Source organism: Sorex fumeus, unplaced genomic scaffold, assembly GCF_029834395.1.
Source record: "Sorex fumeus unplaced genomic scaffold, SorFum_2.1 ptg000024l, whole genome shotgun sequence".
In the NCBI taxonomy this organism is placed as follows: Eukaryota; Metazoa; Chordata; class Mammalia; order Eulipotyphla; family Soricidae; genus Sorex; species Sorex fumeus.
The window spans coordinates 56,295,091-56,313,697 of NW_026606081.1; the positions used below are offsets into that span (position 1 = coordinate 56,295,091).

At 56.1% G+C, this 18,607-nt stretch overlaps 1 protein-coding gene across 1 annotated transcript in view; it reads left to right on the forward strand.

Annotated features, from left to right (window-relative positions):
• The first annotated feature begins 680 nt into the window (after positions 1-680).
• The window catches only part of AGBL1 (AGBL carboxypeptidase 1), a 241,787-nt gene continuing 223,860 nt past the window's right edge, over positions 681-18,607 (forward strand). Inside the window, exons 1-6 of the mRNA XM_056113915.1 lie at positions 681-731; positions 841-867; positions 12,792-12,932; positions 14,248-14,311; positions 15,301-15,447; positions 16,222-16,353. Of these exons, the coding sequence (XP_055969890.1) occupies positions 681-731; positions 841-867; positions 12,792-12,932; positions 14,248-14,311; positions 15,301-15,447; positions 16,222-16,353 (562 nt within the window). The remainder of the gene's footprint in view (positions 732-840; positions 868-12,791; positions 12,933-14,247; positions 14,312-15,300; positions 15,448-16,221; positions 16,354-18,607) is intronic.

Consider the following 18,607-nt stretch of genomic DNA (forward strand, 5'->3'; position numbering starts at 1 on the left):
GTGGTGAGTCCCCACAGCTGAGGCTGCTCCTGGCAGATGCGAGACCTAGTTCTACTCCCCACTGAGGGGAGGGCGCAGGGCGTGCGCCCGGCTCACGTGTTTGCAGCCACGGGAGGCAGGCTGGGACTGTGGTTAGCGCTGAGGTGTTGGCACTGGCTGTCTGAGCCAGGTGCCGCCTCTTCAGCTGATGCCTCTGAGTGTCTGTCTGCTCTGTGCAGGTGTGCCGGGGTGCCAAGGAGGTGGGCCACGGAGAAAGGAAGCCTGAGAAACGTGGCCCCCAGAAAGGTCCCGGAGGCCCCCCACTTCCTTCTGGCCAGAGCCATGGGACCGGGGGCCGGGGCCTCCACCGGCCTCGTGCCCGCAGTGGTTGTGTAAGTTTTCCCGAGTCTCCTGTTACCCGGGAACTGGCAACAGACCAAACTCAAGGGGGGGCTGGGCGAGGCGGCGGCCGCCGTGGTCAGCTGGGAATGCCTGTCAGCCGTCCAGGGTGGCTCCTGGGGGGGCAGCGGTGGGGAGTGACTCAGACGCTGCCTCCACACCCCCACCCGCCTGGCTCACCTAATCCCTGCCCGCGAGCCAGGGGCATTGGCACCGCCCGCCCGCCCGCCTGCCACCTCCCCACCGGGCCTCGCGCGGCCTCCCTTGCGAGGCGGGCCGCGGGGGGCAGCCTGGCCCCAGGGATGGCGGAGCAGGACGGCGGGGGGCTGCAGGTGCTGCTCCAGACACTGCAGGTAGGACAGGGGTGGGCGCGGCAGTGGGGGCCCGTGCCCAAGCTGGGAGAGACCCCAGCCCCAACTGCCTGACCTGGCCGTTGACACTGTCTGTGTCCCTCTCCCACAGGGACCTTGGCTGGGCTGCGAGATGCGGGTGGGGGCCTGGGCCCAGTCCAGTTCCACATCTAGAGCCTCACCCTGCACCGGGAGGCACAGGGGCTCTTTAAGGAGGGGTGGGGGAGCTTCCTCCTGGTGCCTCAGGGGGGCTGCACGGCCGTGTCTCGCTGGGGTGGTATCGGCCGGGACGTGGATCCATCCCCAGGGTTCTGGTTCTCTTGGGCTTTGTTGAAGGGTTTTGCTGGCTCTGACCCCTGGTTTGGATGGACTCGGGGTACAGCCGGGGTCTGAGACCTGCAGGGTGCCATGTAGGCCCCTCATGCCGAGTATTCTTCCTGCCCCCTAGAGTGGGGCGCACATAGTAGGCCTCGGAGAAGCCAGAGGTCAGAGGCCATGGAGGGCTGACCCTTCAGGGTGGACGCGCTTGGGAGTGCGTCTGGGTCTTGCCCCTGACAAAAGGCGCCCGTGTATAGCACTGGGCCTCCCTGGTTCCCTGCTGTGGAACAGTGTCCCCTGAGTTGGTAATCTAGAACTCTGCAGCTGCCTCACCCGCTGGCAGGGTTTGGATGTTCCTGCATGGTACTTGGGGGGCACCAGGGTTGCCCCTACAGAGCTCGTGTCCAGCCCCTCAGAACCTAGACAAGCACCCAGAACCACCCCTGACTCCTAGCAGATCCTTCTAAGGCTCAAAAGCGCCCGGGCTGGGTGTGGTGTGGTGTCTCTGCAAGAACCCACAGGGAGAGCCTCGGGATGTCTGTCTGTCTGACTGGGCTCCACAGTGGGGCTCAGCATGCTGGCATTCGAGCCTTCATGTTATTTCTGCTCCTTTGTTTTGGTTTGGGACCATGCCTGGCAGTGCTCAGGGCTTACCCCTACTGGGATTCAGGAGACCCTATGCGATGCTGGGGGGTCAAACCAGGATTGGCCGCATGCAAGGGAAGGCGCTTTTCTTGTTTGTTTGTTTGTGTGTTTTGTCTTTTGGTGACACCCAGCAATGCTCAGGTGTTACTCCTGGCTCTGCAGTCAGAAATGACTCCATCTGGGGACTGGATGGGATGCCGGGGATTGAGCCCGCGTGCAAGCTCTACCTGCCATACTATCACTCTGGCCCCCAGGCAGGCTTCTTAACCCTTGTCCTCTCCCTCCTGCCCGTCTTATTTCTGAACCGAGACATCTGTTAAAAGTGATTCAAATGACGCAAGTCTCAAATGCACAGTCTCCCTCGTGCCAGTGGGAAAGAGGGGCTGGAATTAGGGGTGGGCAGAGAGGGGCCCGGAGTCGCAGCCAGCAGGGCGTGTCATTGAGAGTACAGAGGGTCGTGCCCAGTCTCCACGTCCTGGGAGAATCCCGCTCAGTTCCCGACACCACGTCGATGCCAGGGCTTGAACGGGCTCCAGGACGGAGCAGAGCGGGGTCTTGCGTGGAGGGTTCCTCCTTAGCGCTGGGCACAGCACATCCCCGGAGCATGAGGCAGAACCGTGCCCAGGGTGGGCAGGTCACTGCTGAGTCCATCTCCCCTGGGGCTTCCCTGCCTCAGTTTATCATTTTTTTACCCCGTACCTCATTGGTGATTCTGTCACTGCTCAGAGACGTGTGGGCCCTGGCCCTGTGCTCTGGGGTTGCGCCCCCTAGTGGCGGTGCCTGAGCTGCTGGACGCCCGCTCCAGGGCCTGGGCAGCTTCTCAGTGGTGGGGCCCACAGGGACTGCCCCCTCCCTCGCTCTGCTCACGGGCCCCTGCTGAGGTGTGGTTGAGCTCACCTGCGGCACAGAGGACCCCAGGCTCCTGAGCCCCCACATACGGGCTCAGTTCAGATGCAGCTTGTATTCCCTTTCCTCCTAGTCCTGCTTCCACACTTGGGGTCCAGGAGCTCTTGGGGGCAACAAGGTGAGGGCAGTGCGCACCCTTCTTCTGGCACCTTCCAGCTGTGCTTCCTGGGCCAAGTCTCTTGGCTTCTGGGTCTGTGTGTGGGTGGCTGGGGGCAGGAGTCGAGGGGTCAAAGCAGGTCCCGTCCTGGGCCTCGCGTGGGATTAAGAGGCTTCATCTGCAGAGCTCTTGTTCCCTCCAACCAGCTGTTTCCGTGGCCCCCTCGCCGGGGACACTGCCCCCATCTTCGTCAGCCTGTCCTGCTTTTTCCTGGGTGCATGCCAGTAGACGCGCCTGGGGGAAGGAGCCTAGCTGCCCTGTCTCCCCTCGCCGTGTGCTTGGACCTAATGGGGTCTGGCTGCGCCCTCCTCTCACTGCAAGGTTGACGTTAATGGGGTCTGGCTGCCTCATCTCCCCTCGCTGTGAGGTTGGGGCTAATTAGGTCCGGCTGCCATGTTCCCCCTCACCGTGAGGTTGGGAGAGCTCTGAAGGGAACGAGTGGTGCAACTCGGAGTCGGATGGTTTTCAGGCTGGCTTTGGAACACTCAGGCACTTTCTATTCTCTTCTTTTTGGGGGCCACAGCAGACTGTGCTAAGGGATCTCTCCTAACTGGCTCAAGGGGCATCTGAGTTCCTGACTTGCCCGAGCAGGTGCTTGTCCAAGTGTCCACTCCCATCATGGGTGACTTCACCCCCCCTGGGCTGTAGAGAGGAGGAGAGTGGGAAAGTGGGGTCCAGCCTGACTCGTTCACAGCACCTGGGCATGCAGCTTCCAGAAAGCGTGCTTAACCAGGGCCCTCCTGGGGGTGTCCAGAGTGTGCACCCACTGCCCAGGGCTGGGGCGGACAGAGGGGTCGGGAGCCCTGCCCAGAGAGCCCAGCCCCTCCTCCCCGGGAACTGATGCTCTGCCTCAACTGCCATAAAGCTCAAAATGAAATCTGCCTTCGTTTCAGCAAAGAGAAAGCAAAAAGCTCACGGGGCAGGTGCCAACTCGGGAAGGATCCGGATTGGCACCAACAGCCCGTGTTGGCGGTGACAGTCAGCCGGGAGCGGGCGGGGGCACGTGGCCCAGGCGGGGGCAGGAGCTGTGTTTGGTGTTTTGTTTCTAAGACCTTGTTGCTTTCACAGTTTCTTTGATTCCTTGGGATGAGAGAAGTTGGGAGAAATAAACAGTTATTAAGGCCCCTTCTCTGCCAAGATTTCGCATCCTTCCCTTCGCGTCTCCCCCTGCCGCCTGGAGTAGGGAGGAAGGTGGTTGTTCGGAGACAGCTGAGGACACTGGTGCCTCGGCCTCGGGGCGGACCGTCCAGCTCTGTGCCCAGAGGTAGAGCAGACCCCGTCGCTGCGAAGTCCTTCTAGCTGTCTGCGTTGTCCAGGATGGCCGGACATGGCCATCCTCTTCTTTTTCAAAGTACTACCTTAGCCTGGTGAAGCCTAAAGGTTGAGAGGCTCCAGATTTCACCAGGGAAAGAAACTCCATTAGCGCTAAAGCTGAGTCTGGTCTCTCACCTGGCTCTGAGTGGACTCTTGGTAAGGAAAGTGGAGGATTTGATCAGATCAGCTAAGTGTTTCAGTATCGATTCTATACCCCCCATCCATCATCCATTCCACCTTCTATTGATCTATTATCCATACATTCCATATATCCATATATATATCATCCATCCACCCACCCATCATCCATTCATCTGCCCATCTATCCATTCAACATCCATCCATTCATTCATCAACCACCTCTCATCCAGTCATCCATCCACCCACCTATCCATCTATCCACCATCCATCCACACACTCATACATCTATCCATCAGCCATCCAAACCTCCACTCACCCATTCATCCATCTGTCCATCCACCCACCTAGCCATCCAACCATTCACCCATCCAACCATTCACCCACCCATCCTTCTATCCACCATCCATCCATTCGCTTATCCTTCTATTCACCATCCACTCATCCTTCTATCCGCCATCCACCCACCTATCCATCCATCCACCCACCCACCCACCCGCCCATCCACCCATCCGCCCATTCGTCCGTCCACCCACTCATCTGTCCATCTGTCTGTTTATCTATCCATCATTTTCTTCGTGGGAGGAGAGATTCAGAGAATCCTTGAGTTGACTGTGCCAGGAAAAGCAAAGTCTCTGGATCTTAGCTCTGCCACTCCAAACTTGGGAAACTCAGGACAAATATTGACTGTCTGTTTACTGAACTAGCTTCACACTTGTAAGATGAGGAGGGTGGTGCTTGTAGTTGAGATTATTGAAAGCTTACCATAGAAGAAGTACGAGCTTCCAGTCACGGCTGGTATCTGATCACAGTGAGGTGAGTCAGCCGCAGGGCAGACTGACCAGGAGCAGAGCTGGGGAAAAGGGGCTCACAGGGGGATATGAGGGGGCTCTGGAGGTGGCCAGGGCACTGTCCTCTAGGAGCTGGGGCCACTGCCAGGCCCATGGTCTGGGGCAGGGCAGGTTGCTGATGAATCGCTTTCACATTTCATTTTGGAGAGAGCTGGGGGCTGACATGGGGCTTAGCATGAAGGACACCATTTTGGGTCCGTTGTCTTGGTTTTCACCAGTTACATTGTGAGGATGAAGTTTCCTAGGAGACGAAGTCGGGGGAGGCTTTTATGGAGGGAACAAGGCAAGCATTGAACTGTCCCTGGCAGGTGGGGGCTCCCCGCCCACCAGCATGGGGGTCTGCCTTCAGACTGTGTGTGTGCCAGTGAACATCAGAGCCCAGCATGCCGCTCTGCGTGTCTTCGGGACCCTTATTAACATGACAGGAGTATGCTTTTGCATTCATAAAGCTGTCCCATAGCACCTTCATCGATGATTGAATATTACCCCCTTGTATTATGGCAATTATTTCACGTCTGACATCGGAAGCGTTCAGCTTCCCCTGCTCAGCCTTGGTGATGAGGTGAGGAGAGCCTTGCAGATGGAATGTGTCTCCATCCCGAGGGGATAATTGCGGCAGGATTGTGGGTCACAGGGTCTGAGCAATTTAAAGGGTTTTGATGAAGCATTTCTAAATTGCCCAGCCTCAGATCCGGAGAGGAATCCCCCTCCTCCCACGCCCCCACCAGGGCTAGATTTTATCTGGCTTTGACTCCCTGCCCACTGGAGAGGAAGAGACCGTGATTAGTTTTCATTTGCATTTCTTTGATTAGTGAGGATGTTTATAAGCCCATTATCTATTTGCATTTCTGCTTTTGTGAATTGCCAGTTTATTTCTTTGGGGCAAGAGATGATTTGACTCCAGGAAACACTCTCTCAAGATGCGTGGATCCAATTTCTAAAATGCCATCTTCATTCTCATGCTTCCAAAACATGCTTCCCGGTGGGAAAAGGAGGGGGGTTGTAGAGGGGCGGGGCCGGCCCCCAACGAGGAGGGCTTTGGTCTCAGCACAGCCTCAGTCTTCCCGGCTTCTCTCTAGCCTTCCAGCATCTTCTCTTTCTCCTGCAGGGGCCAGCAGGCCGCTGGGCTGGTCTGTCTGAGCCTCATTCAGAGTGATGTTTCTATGACAGCAGCTGTTAGAGTTTGTGGTGCGTTGCTGGGCTGTCACTCTGCAGCCTAAGCAAGGAACGTCTTCTTGGCCATTCCTTTGTTTTGGCTCACATGGCCCTTGCTAACGGTCTCAGTTCTGGGGGGCCTGAGATGGAGCTGTGTCCTCACTGTGACCCCCTTGGTCACCTTCCTGTCCCTGTCGTTGCCAGGTCTTGCTGGACGTGAGAGCAGAGACCGTGGGGACCTTGGTCTAAGGGATTCCTTTTCCAGCTCCCGAGAGGGGAACTGCGGGTTCCCCTCTCACAGTGCCATGGTCACTCTGGAAGACCCTGAGTGACCCAGCTGTCCCTCACACTACTGGCTCGCCTTGGGAAAGGGCTCTGCTCCCTGAGTCCTGTGAACAGTGACAGTCTTCCCGGTTTCTCTCTAGCCTTCCAGCATCTTCTGTGTCTAAGGTTTTGTGTCTTACCTGGCTCTCTGATAAATGCTGATGCCTCACTGTGCGAGTAAGAGCGATTCAGAACATTTTGCCCACGTGTCACTTGGAATCAACATACGTGAGTTACCACCGCCGTTCCTGGGGTTCTGTGCGCCAATGATGAGCCCCAGCTAGTTGGAATCATTTTTAAGTTCAGCTGAAATGCACATCCAGCACCTGTCTCTGTTTTTGCTGGACAGTCCAATTAAGAAGCTCTTTTTTATTTTATTTTTATGCATTTTATTTTCAGAAAGTAGTTCACAAGAGTTCATTACAGATAATATTCAAACACCCACCCAATCAGAGAGCATCTTCCCACCACAATAAGAGGGAAGTGTGTGAAGGTGGTTGTGTTTCATTCTGGGGCCATTTAAGCTGTACATAAGAGAATACAAGTAAGTATGTTAAAACCGAACACACGTGTGCTGCTTTAGGTACATGAGTGGGCTAGAGTATAAGCGGTCATGCGGCTGCAAATGCAGCCACATGCTCCAGGAAATACTGCATCCGTCTCTTCTGGGAGCTTTATCTTATAGTCTCTGGGTCTTGGTTGTTGATGAGATTACATGGCGCTGGGGGCAGTTTGTGGGTGTGATTGCCAAGCTACTGGGAAACTGGGGAGCTGGGTGGAGGAATCCTAGTCCCGATTCCAGCATGCTTGGAGATTTCAGCCACTGGTCCTGCATACCTGGGTTTCTCTGTTGGTTCCTTCATGGGTGAGGCTCGTCTGAGCGTGTGGAAAGTGGCCTTGAGCATGGCTGTGTCTGGGTTCTGGAGGTTTTTGGCTGCTGGGGCTCTGAAGAAGCTCTTTTGATGTCACACCACCGATGCTGGGTTTCCTTTCTTGGTCTTTGGGCCACGCCCAACAGTGCTTAGGGCTGACTCCTGGTGGGGCTCCGGGAACCCTCTGGGATATGGGGGATTGAACCCATGTTGGCCACATGCAAGGCAAATGCCCTCCCCATGTCCTGTCGTTGCTGCCTGCCATGTTTCCATTTGAAATATCAGGGCAATGCCAGGTTTTAAGCTGGTCATTGGGTCCCTGGTTCTGTGTCTTCAGCATGTTCACCCCCTGGCTGGGTCAGGGTTGAGAAGGATTCAGAAGCTTGTTTCCCATCCAGAATGCCCCCAACCTGCTGTATGAAGCCCCTATGAAGGACACCCTCTCTGTTCATGGTCCTGAGCGCTTCCAACCCCTGCTCTGGGACAAAGTTCTGGGGTTTAAATGCTGATTCATTGCCAGTGTGACCGGGTGTGGCTGTGGCCGAGTGTTTCTGCCCCTGGGAATGAAGAGCAGGGTCTGGAGATCCCCAGGAAGGATCTATCCATAGGTGTTCCACACCCATGTCCTCTCCAAGCTGCAGACCTGCTGGCCGAGATTCTGTCCACCAGGAGACCAGTGACTGAGCCAGCTGAGGTAGGTGCCCTGGGCAGCTCCAGCCTGGCATCCTCAGAGCTGTTCCTGCAGGCCAGTGCTGACGCCCACCTGAGCCCCTTCCCCTGTGTGTCCTTGGAACCCAGACATGTGGACGTCATGGAGAGACTGGATGACGTTTCCAGGGCACCCGACAGTTGCCTGAGTTGGCTTTCTGTTTTGGGGGTCACACCCAGGGATGCTCAGGGCTTAGTCCTCACACTGAGCTCAGGGGTCCCTCCTGGTGGGCCTGGGGGGCCATCTGCGATGCCAGGAGTCAACTGAACCTAGGTCAGTCGCAAGCAAGGCACATGGGCTCCCTGCTATACAATTGCTCCGGGCCCTGGAATTTTGTTTGGTTTTGGTTTCGTTTCGGTGCGCAGTAGGTCCAGGGACCTCCTGGATCAGGACGATTCTTGGCCAGCAGGCAGGTGGTTTAACCCGGACGGAGGCTGCAGTTCTGAGCTCCCTGGGCCACCAGGGCACTTAGGGAGGGGCTGCCTGGCTGTAAGCGGCCATGCAGAAGAACATGTGCTACAGGGACCGACCGGGGCTGGCCACATGCTGGGTGAGCCTTAGGCACCTGGATTTGATGTTATTTATTTGGTTTGGGGACCACACCTGGCGGTGCTCAGGGGTTACTCCTGCCTCTGAGCTCCTGAGTCACTCCTGGCAGCTCCAGGAACCATCTGTGGTGCTGGGGACTGAGCAAGCTGAGTGCAAGGCCAGCACCCTCCCTGCTGTCCTGTCACTCCAGGGCCTGGGTTTGGTTTTAACTGAGCTCCTGATACCCTGAGGCTTAACAGGTAGTGAGGGATGGACACTTCCTGGCTTCTCTTAGTTGTGGGTAGGGTCCACCCTGGGAGCCCCCGGGAGTGACAAAGCTGCATGGCGTGTCCAGCAGAGAGTGCAGCCCTGTGCCCGGGAGTGATGCTGGCACCTCCTGCTGTTCTCCGTCTCTGTCTCTCGGCTGGTCCAGGTCGGAGGAGCACTGGGGAGAGGTGATGGGAACAGGAGAGCCCAGGGAGCCTGGCCCTGCCCACACCCCCAGCTGGCCCTGACTCTGGCTCACTCAGAAGCTAGGTTGTGTCGGAGCTTAACAGGACGTCACTGTCAGCTGCTTCCTGTGAACTGTCCCCCTGGCCTGTGGCCCCTTCCTCTCCCTTTAAGGAAAGAAGCATTTTTGTTCTCCAAGGCCGGGAAATGTTCTCTGACAGGTGGGTGCTCGTGCTTCTCTGCAGACCTGAGTGGGGCAGGTGTCTCTGCCTCTGTGTCCTGTGTCCCGGGTTCAGCTCCTTCCCCTGGATGTCTCAGCAGTGCTGCCCGCTGTCACAAACCAGCGGCTGGGCCGCTCGCTTACCTGTCCAGCCCCGACCTTCCTGCAGAACTCCAGATGCAGAATTCTGGGCACAGCTCCCATCTGTACTCACTCTCCACCCGGGTGGGGAACACACCTCGTTTCTCTCACAGACCCGAGCTGGCACCCGGCACGCCCGTGTTTCTCTGCCAGTCTGACGGCATCCCTGGAGGAGCTTATAGGCACCCCACTACTTTGCCAGCGATGAAGCCCTTCATTATCCAGTCTCCTAATTTCTCCCCGTCAACACCCTCCCTCCCCTGAGGCCCAACGTGGTCCTTGAGGGTTTTATTTCCCCGCGTTTGATTGGTTTCCTTCATCAGTTGAGGATCCTGCAGCTCGGCTGCCCTCCCAAACCCCTGGCGCCCTGTTCTCGCCATGTCTGACCTTAGCCAGGGTCTTCTCGGGTTGGAGAAATCTGAACATCCCCTCGGTATGGGGTGGCCATTCGGCATTTGCGTCGCCCCTAATCCTCTCAGGCGGAGAGGGGAAAAGTTGGTGCCAGGGGGCAGACGGTGCTGTTCTCATCTGCTCTCTGGGTTTTGTCCCGGTTTATTCCAATAAAAAAGAAGCCAAGGAAAATGTGCGAATGCCCAGTCAGGACTCTGGATGTGGATAGCCCTTCCTGTCACATGGTGACAGCTCACCGGGGCAGGATTTGGGCACTCCCAGACCCCTTGGGTTTACTTCCTTGGGGCTTCCGTGGCTCCAATCACTCAGCTGTCAGCCCTGTTCAAATTGGGAAATCCGGGGACTTTCATGGTGACACTCCGCATTGGAGAAGGAGCTGAAGATGCTGGAAGCTTCCATCTCTGCCTCTGCCCGCAGGAGGCCTGGGACAGGGGGTGAAAGAGACTGCAGCTTGCTTGGGGGCCTCACCTGGCTCACGGCCATCCTCATTTCCTTCCTGAGGGCACTAGGGAGGGGACGGGCAGGAGAGCTGGCCACTGTGTGTGCTCCTTGGCTCATCACAGGCGATTCTCACACCTGGAGTGGCAAATGTCTGGTCGGAGGTTCCGGCCTTGTCGAAGGCCCAGGGGCTGAGAGGACTCAGGTTCTGAGAGTGTTTGCTGCGCTGGAAACCAGCTGTTGGCCCCGCCACCGTCCCGGACTGAGTACAAAGGCGCCTCTGGGAGGTTAATCTCCGGACTCCCCTCGTCAGGCGCTTTCCTGCCTCACGTTGTCACCGTGCAATTAGCATGGAGTCAGTTCTAGGATAAAAAGAAACAAATTTGGCTTTTTGAAAAGGGGGACATTCCTTCAGGCCCAAACCCCAGGGAGAGAACGTCAGAGAATGTTTCAGCTCAAAAGGCAATTTGCTTCGCCAAAGGAAGGCTGGAAATTGCAGCCATCAAGTGTAATTGCTGTACACTTTTTTTTTTCAGAGCTGCTCTCTGCTCCCTGCACTGTCCCTGCTCTTTCCTTCACTTCTCAGCAGCCAACACCAAACACTGTCCTCACCTGTCCCAGGACTGTCCCTGTCTGGCTGGGTTGCAGGATGTGAAGAGCTGTGTGCTGCCCCCGCCCCTGACTGGGGAGCAATGCCCAGCATACCCTTGGCTGAGGTGGGGGCAGTTCCCACGGGCAGCCACACAGAACATTTCTCCTTCTTGTCAAGGACTTGAAGTCTTCAGACGGAGGCTCTCCGCTTCCCTGGCCCCCCCAGCCACCTTCCCAGAAGGAAGATCACTCAGTTTGCCCTGCACTCTGTCCGCTTACGGAAACAGCCCAGCCCAGGACACCGAGGGCGCTCCTGATGGGCACAGCCCCCACCTGGGGAAGGTCTGGCTTAGAGGGTCCATCAGGTGTTTGGCAGTTGGCTGCAGGAACTGAGAAGCAGTGAAAGCCCCAGGTACCTCCTGGCAGATGCCGCGGTACCCACGCTCAGAGCCACCTGGGAAATTACCCAGCAGGGCTGAGTTACAATGGCCAGCTGTGCTCTGGGCAGGAGTGAATGACAGAGACTTGGGGTGACCTGCAAACTGCCCCCCAAAAGCGCGATGCGGCTGCTGGGGAGAGGAAGGAGATCCGAGGATCGTGCAGACACACCTGCTCTGTTGGCACCGTTGGTGGATCTTTTCCAAGAAGACAGGTGCGAGGAGCAGTCGGATGCTGCGGAGAGGTTTGTCGTGAACAGACCTGAGTGAGCCTCCCCTGGAGGAACAGGAACGACCAGTTCTCTGCAACGCCCCCTCCCCCCCCCCCCCCGCCCCGCTTGCCCTGAGGAACTGTCCGCTCTTTCCGTGGCCTCCTCCAGAACTCCTGTGAACTACACTCTTAGATAAATTTGGTTTGAACTCAGTGGTCCCAGTGTATATAAATTGGGTTTTTATGAGCCAAACCTAGCAGCACTCAGGGCTTACTCCTGGCTCTGTGCTCAGGGATTACTCCTGGTTGTGTTTGGGGGATCCTACGGGACGCCGGAGATCGAACCCCAGATGCGTGTGCTGTTTCTCTCCAGCCTCATGATGGTCCATATTTTTACCCCCTTGTTGGCTTACTTGGCTTTCTTGTGCCTCCCTCACCCATGATCGCCGCACCCACAAGTATCAAATCATCTTCAAATGAGTGTATCGATGTACAGATGTAAGGTAAGGTAAGGTAAAGGCCCTCCCGTTGTTCGTCGATTTGCTCGAGCGGGCCCAGTAACGTCTCCATTGGAGACTTTGTTGTTACTGTGCAAGCTACCAAGAGTATCTCGCCCGCACGGCAGAGCCTGGCAAGCTCCTCGTGAAGTATTCGATATGCCAAACACAGTAACAACAGATGTAACAAGTATCAAATAAATGACTGTGAGCTGGAGCTCGGCTGGGTGCTGGGGGCTGGGGGTCGAGGCCCTGTCTCCCCAGAACACCCCCCATCTCTGGGCCTAACCCTTGACTTTCACCCCTGCCAGGGAACCTGTGTCCCCGCAGTTCATCTCTGGTTCGACTCTGCCCTGAGTGCAATGGGGTTCACAGTCTAAGTGACTCCCGCCGGTGACCTTCCCTGGATGATGTGGCCTGCAGCTCATTGTCCCCGGCCCTGAGTGGGGGACTGACCGGGCCACTGAGCCCCTCCTTGTTCCTCGGAACCCGGCCTGGCAGTCCCAGGAGAGTCACTCGGAGCCGTCTTTACAGTGAGGTGGTTGCAGACAGCTGCAGACACTTTTCTGGAAGGTGCGAGTTCTGTCTTCCCTGGCCTGTGGCCAGTCTCAGGGCCAGTGGCTGAGCCTTTTAATAGCCCGAACCTTTCCTCTGGTCCCCTCACATGCGGACACTTCGATGGCGCTCTCCACCTCCTCAGCTGCTTCTCCCTGTGAGCGTCCCGTGGCTTTGACCTCTGTTCCAATCCAGACTGCTGACAAGGGCTTTCTGGAATCTGCTGGCGGCTTGAGCATGAGCGACGACCGGGCCCAGGTGCCGGCCTTCAGCGTCACTGTCTGCGCTCACCTGCTCTTCACTGCACCAAAGGCCACGGGGCACTTGAGCGGTCTGGTGTGAATGATCAGCAGCCAAGCGGCTTCTCTTTAGTAGACCCAGTGTCCCTGGCACGGCCGCTGGCACATCTGCGGTCTGGACGGCTCCAGGAAGGGGCGCTTGCATTTCCAGAGAGGCAGCCGGCTGCGTATAAATAGATGGCAGCGACCTGTGAATTTAGCAAGCATTCACCCAAGCTCCCATTAGCAAGGCTGCCACTTCTCTGTGGCCGCTCTCCCCGTGTCTTCTTTGCTCTCATTAGTTTTGGTTTTGGGTCACACCTGGTGGTGCTCAAGGTTTACTCCTGGCTCTGCACTCAGGAGTCATTCCTGGCTGGGCTCAGGGGACCCTGGGGTGCTGGGGTTCGAACCCGGGTCAGCAGCATGCAAGGCAAGCACCCTCCCCACCGTGCTATCTCTCCAGCCCCTTTTATTTTTATCCATATGTTTGTATTGATTTTATTCTTTTTCCTGTTTGGAGGACACACTCAGCAGTGCTCAGGGATCACTCCTGGCAGGGCTCGGGGACCACTGGATGAACCCGGTCAGCCACATGTGAGGCGAGCACCCTCTCCGCTGTACTAGCCCTCCAGCCCTCATAGTTGCTTTCTCCTTCCTTCATTTCTGGGCTTCGTGGTTCCCTTCTTCACTGCCTTCTCAGACAGCTCTCCTGTGTTGTGCCTGTGTGTACGTATGTGTGTGTTTCTGACTGTGTGTGTGCATATAAATTTTGTCTCTGTGACTGTATGTGGTATATGTGTTTGGTGCATGTATGAGTGTATGTGACTGTTTGCAGTGCATGTATGTGTGTGTGATATGTATGGTATATTTATGTATGTGTGTGGGGCATGCACGTATATGTGTGGAGTATGTAACATACATACATGTGTGTGGTGCCTGTATATATGTGTGTGTATGTGACTATGTGGTGCATGTATGTATGTGTGTGGTGTATGTGACCGTGGTGCATGTTTGTGTGTGGTGTGTGTGACAGTGTGTGGTGCATGTATGTATGTATGTGTATGTGTATGTGACTGTGTGCGGTACATGTATGTGTGTGGTGTATGTGATTGTGTGGTGTACGTATGTGTGTGGTGTATGTGAGTGTGTGGTGCCTGTATGTGTGTGAGTGCATGTGTGTGATTGTGTGGGGTGTGCATGTGTGGGGGAGGTGCAGCTGCCCCTGGCCCAGACCATCTGGCAGCTTGAGCCGAGCCTGCCATGAGTAGAAGACGCAGGGGCCCATACAGGTGCCAGCACCCTGAGTCCTGTGTTGGGTGCCCAAGTGGAGCATCTGCCCTTACCCCCGCACTGAGTGTCCCCCGTCTCCTCAGGGCTGCTCGGACGGGGCGTCCATCCTGGCCATCCTGCAGGTGCTTGAGGACCTGCTGTCTGTGGGTGAGTCAGCCAAGGGGGTTGGGGATGGCTGATCCCTTTCCTCCGGGGTGGGGTAACCCCACGGTCCCCGCAGTCCTGCTGCTGGGAGCACAGAAACCGGCTACTTGGTGACTGTGGGCCCTGCCCTCTGTGTGGACAGTCCCCAGGAGAGACCTTCCCATCTGGAGGGTCCCTGCTCCCAGCTCCCCCAAATATAGCCTGGTTCTTCCCCCCGTAGAAGCCCTGATGAGAGCTCTGACAGCCTCAGCCTGGCTCCCTGGACGGGATGGTGGCCCTGGGGACCCTGTTCAAATCCTGCACCCTGAGCACAGGGTGGGGTTGCTCCACTCATGGCTGGGCGTGTCCTACAGAGACACGCACTCACCACACACATCTTTACACACACCACCAGTCACATAAAGCACCACACAGACCCATGTATACATACACAGACATGACACCACTCACAGATACACACACATCAGTCACATACAATACACACCACACACACCCCTCACCTACGCACTCACCACTCACAGAAAACACCACACACACACACACACACACACTCACACACACACAAACACAGAGACATGACACATTAGCTTACTAATACGCATACTACACACATATCTATACACACACCACTCACGGAAAACACTACACAGCACACATACACCATTCATATATTCACACACCAGTCACATAAAGCACCACACACACACATATATAAACACACAGACATGACACATACCAATCACAAATACACATACCACTCACATATGCTCACACCAGTCACATGCAATACACACCACACACACCACTCACATACACGCACACCATCACATATAATGCACATCACACACACATATGGACACACACAGACGTGACACATACCAGTTACCCACCCCGCCCCTCACCTGTATGCAGACACCCACACTCCACACTCACACAGGCTCTGACTGCGGAGTGGCTGCCTGCAGGCCCCGGCTCTGCTCTCTCCGCCACAGGCACGGAGCGCAGGATCCGCTACCTCGTGGACAAGGGCGGCAGCGAGGCGCTTCTGCGGACCCTAGTGAATGCGGCCCGGACGGCGCGGCCCGACTATGCCGTCCTCCTGCCCCTCTGCCGGCTGCTGGCCCGAGTGGGCCTCCGAGGTACCTGTCGCGTGCAAGGGGACTCAGGGTCCTTCTGGGTACTGTGGCCACGTGCAGGGAGGAGACCCCAGAAATGGGGGTGGGGGTGATGCTGGGGGGCCCCAAGGGCTTAAGCAGGAAGGGGAAGTTTGAGGTGGGCACTCGCCCACCGTGAGCAGCTCCCGGAACATTCACTCAGACGCGTATGGGGGCCCCCAGGGCTGGGGGGCTCAGCATAGCAGAGACCTCTCTTGCCCTGGAGGCCAGGCCTCTGAGCACAGTGAGACAGGGCCGCTTTCCTGAATGTTCCAGACTCTTCTGGTTGGCTGCCCTGTGGACTTGTCCTGCCTCCTTTCCTGTGGCCTTTGCCTTGGTGCCTGGACGTCTCACACAGACCCAGGGCTTGGGTCTAAGTGTTGTTACCTTTTGCCGCATGTCCTAACGACAGACACTTTCCCTTCTTGGGGGACTGGACATGGAACAAAGTGACCAGTGCGTGTGCTGTTCATGCTCCTTCCCCCGCCCCTCACCTGGCCTCTCGCAGCCAAGCACTGACAGCCTCCAGCTAGGTGGACGCCCCACAGTCAGGAGCCCAGAAGTGTCACTCTGGAACTGCCAGGGTGGAAGAAATTCATGCCCCGAGCTAAGTCTAAGGGCGGGAAGCCGGTGCCCCATGCTGGCCTTCCTGGGAATGTCCCCTGAGGAGCAACGCCAGGCATTGCAGTGCCTTAGGGCACATTCTCCTCGTCTGGGCCCATCGGCCTGCACCGCAGCTGGGTCTGTTTGTGTCCACAGATAAGAGGTTCGGCCAGAAGGCCCTGGCTCTGGAGGCCCTGGACGTGACCCTGATTCTGGCCAGGAAGAACCTGACCCATGGCCAGAACCTCCTGCACTGTCTGTGGGTGCTGCGCGCCTTCGCCGCAAGTGGTGAGTGGACAGGAGTCTCCTGCCTGGGAGGCCGCCCGGGAGGAGAGAGCACTTCCTGTCACTTCCTGTCACTTCCTGTTGCTTCCTGTCACTTCTCGAGTCCTGTCACTTCTTATCACTTCCTGTCATCTCTATCATTGCTTGTTCCTTCTCACTTCCTGTTGCTTCCTGTCACTTCCTGTTGTTTCCTGTCATTTTCTGCCATTTCTTGCTTCGTGTCACTTCCTATCACTTCCTGTCATCTGTCATTGCTTGTCACTTCTCACTTCCTGTCATTTCCTGTTGTTTCTTGTCATTTCCTGTTGCGTCTCCTCACTTCCTGTAGTCTCCTTTCACTTCCTGTTACTTCTCACTTCCTGTCACTTCCTGTTGTTTTCTGTCACTTCCTGTAAACTTCTGTCACTTCCTGTCCCTTCCTATTGCCTCCTTTTACTTGCTGTCACTTGCCCTGTTCTCATTTCCATAGCTTTCCTTGCAAAGTCTCAGGGGTGACAGGGACCATGACCTCTTCCACGGGGAGGAGGCTATGATCATGTCGGTGACCACCTGCTCCTGGGACAATAGGGCTTATGCATGAGCGCATCAGCGCTGTCATTGGGTGGGATGGGCCTCTGATGAAGCAGGAGGAGAAAATCTTTTGAGGGAATTAGGAGCTCGATCTTGCCCCGAGGTCTAGGACCTTCCACGGTCTCATATGCCTGGACCAAGCAGAGAGTTGGGGGGAGGCAGCAGGGCCTGTGTGAACCCCTCTTCACAAACAGGGGGGCTGGGCATTGCCGGGGAGACGCTGACTTTGGTTCTCACTGAGATGCTTGTGTCTTGTCCTTCCTGGCATCCTGAGGATGGTTGGGGTGAGCTGCTGGGAGAAGGAATCCTTATAATCCCGAACTTAGCCAAGTGCTGGCATTGCAGGGGTGCCCCCACTCCCTGTGCTCTAAGGTGCTCACCGCACATGTGGCTTTTCCATGACCACACTCTGTGGGCCAGCAGAGCTTCTGAGGCTGCAACTCACCGTGTTCTCTGGGAGCTGAACATCCTGGCAAGGCTTTCTATGTTGTGACTCTCCATGCAAGGTGCTGGCTGATGATGTCAGGGTCTATGAGGCCACCGAGCCCATCAGTAGGTCCCTGATGGACAGTGGCTGGGCAGAGATGGCCTTGAGCCTCCCCCGGGCATGTCGCCAGTTGGGATGAGCCCGGAGAGACACCTCCATTCCTTCTCTGAATCTCCTGTGTTAGAATTGGGGTTCTTGTAAAGGTCTCCCTACTCTGCCAAGGCCACTAGGGCTTTTCACTTCAAGAGGACAGCTGGGCTTCATGAGAATGGAAGCCCAGTGGGCAGCCCTGGATGCCTGGGCCTCTGTTCCGGTCTGGCTCCCACATCTCAGTTTGGGGGTCTGGACTGGATCTGGAGACCAGGGAGACCTGGAGACCTGGGTGTGTAGGGACCTCAGACTCTTAACACGCCACTGTTTTTCCCGCCTAACCACCTATGACCCGTCTTCACCGGGCACTGCTGCACAGCACAGAATATGTCTCTGAGAGTGTTTGCCAAGATGCTGGCAATGTGTGCACGTGTGCGATTCATGCACTCACCTGTGAGCTGGAGTGTGCATCCGCACGCATGTGTGTACGTGTGCAAAGTAGTGTGCATGTGAGCACGTGAACCTGTGTATAGCTGCCTGTACATGCGTGTCACTGCATGAGAGCATGTGTGCCCATGTGCACACATGTGAGTCTGGGTGCACACATGTGTACCCATGAGCTTGTATGCATACATGTATATGAGCATGTGTGTACATACATGTGTCAGTATGTACACAGGCACATATGTACACGTCAGCAGGTGTTGTGCACATGTATGTGTGCATGTATACACATATGCCCCTGCACGTAGAAAAACATGCGTATGCATGGGCTTATTTGCAGACACACGCATATTTACATTGCACATATGTGCACTGGCATATCTGTATGTAAAGAACATGTGTGCACATGTGAGCTTATTTGTACATGCATGCATATGAGCATGCATGTACAAATGTCCTGGTGTGCCTGCATATATAAGAACATATGTGTTCTTATTGGTTCTTATAGGTTCTTATATAAGTCAGTGTGTACATGCATGTAGACACATTTTATACACACAGTGTCTGTGTGTATAAAAACATGTACACATGAGCTGGTGTATGTCTGCACATATATGAGCATGTGTGTACATATGTGTACTGGTGTGCCTGCATGTATAAGAACAT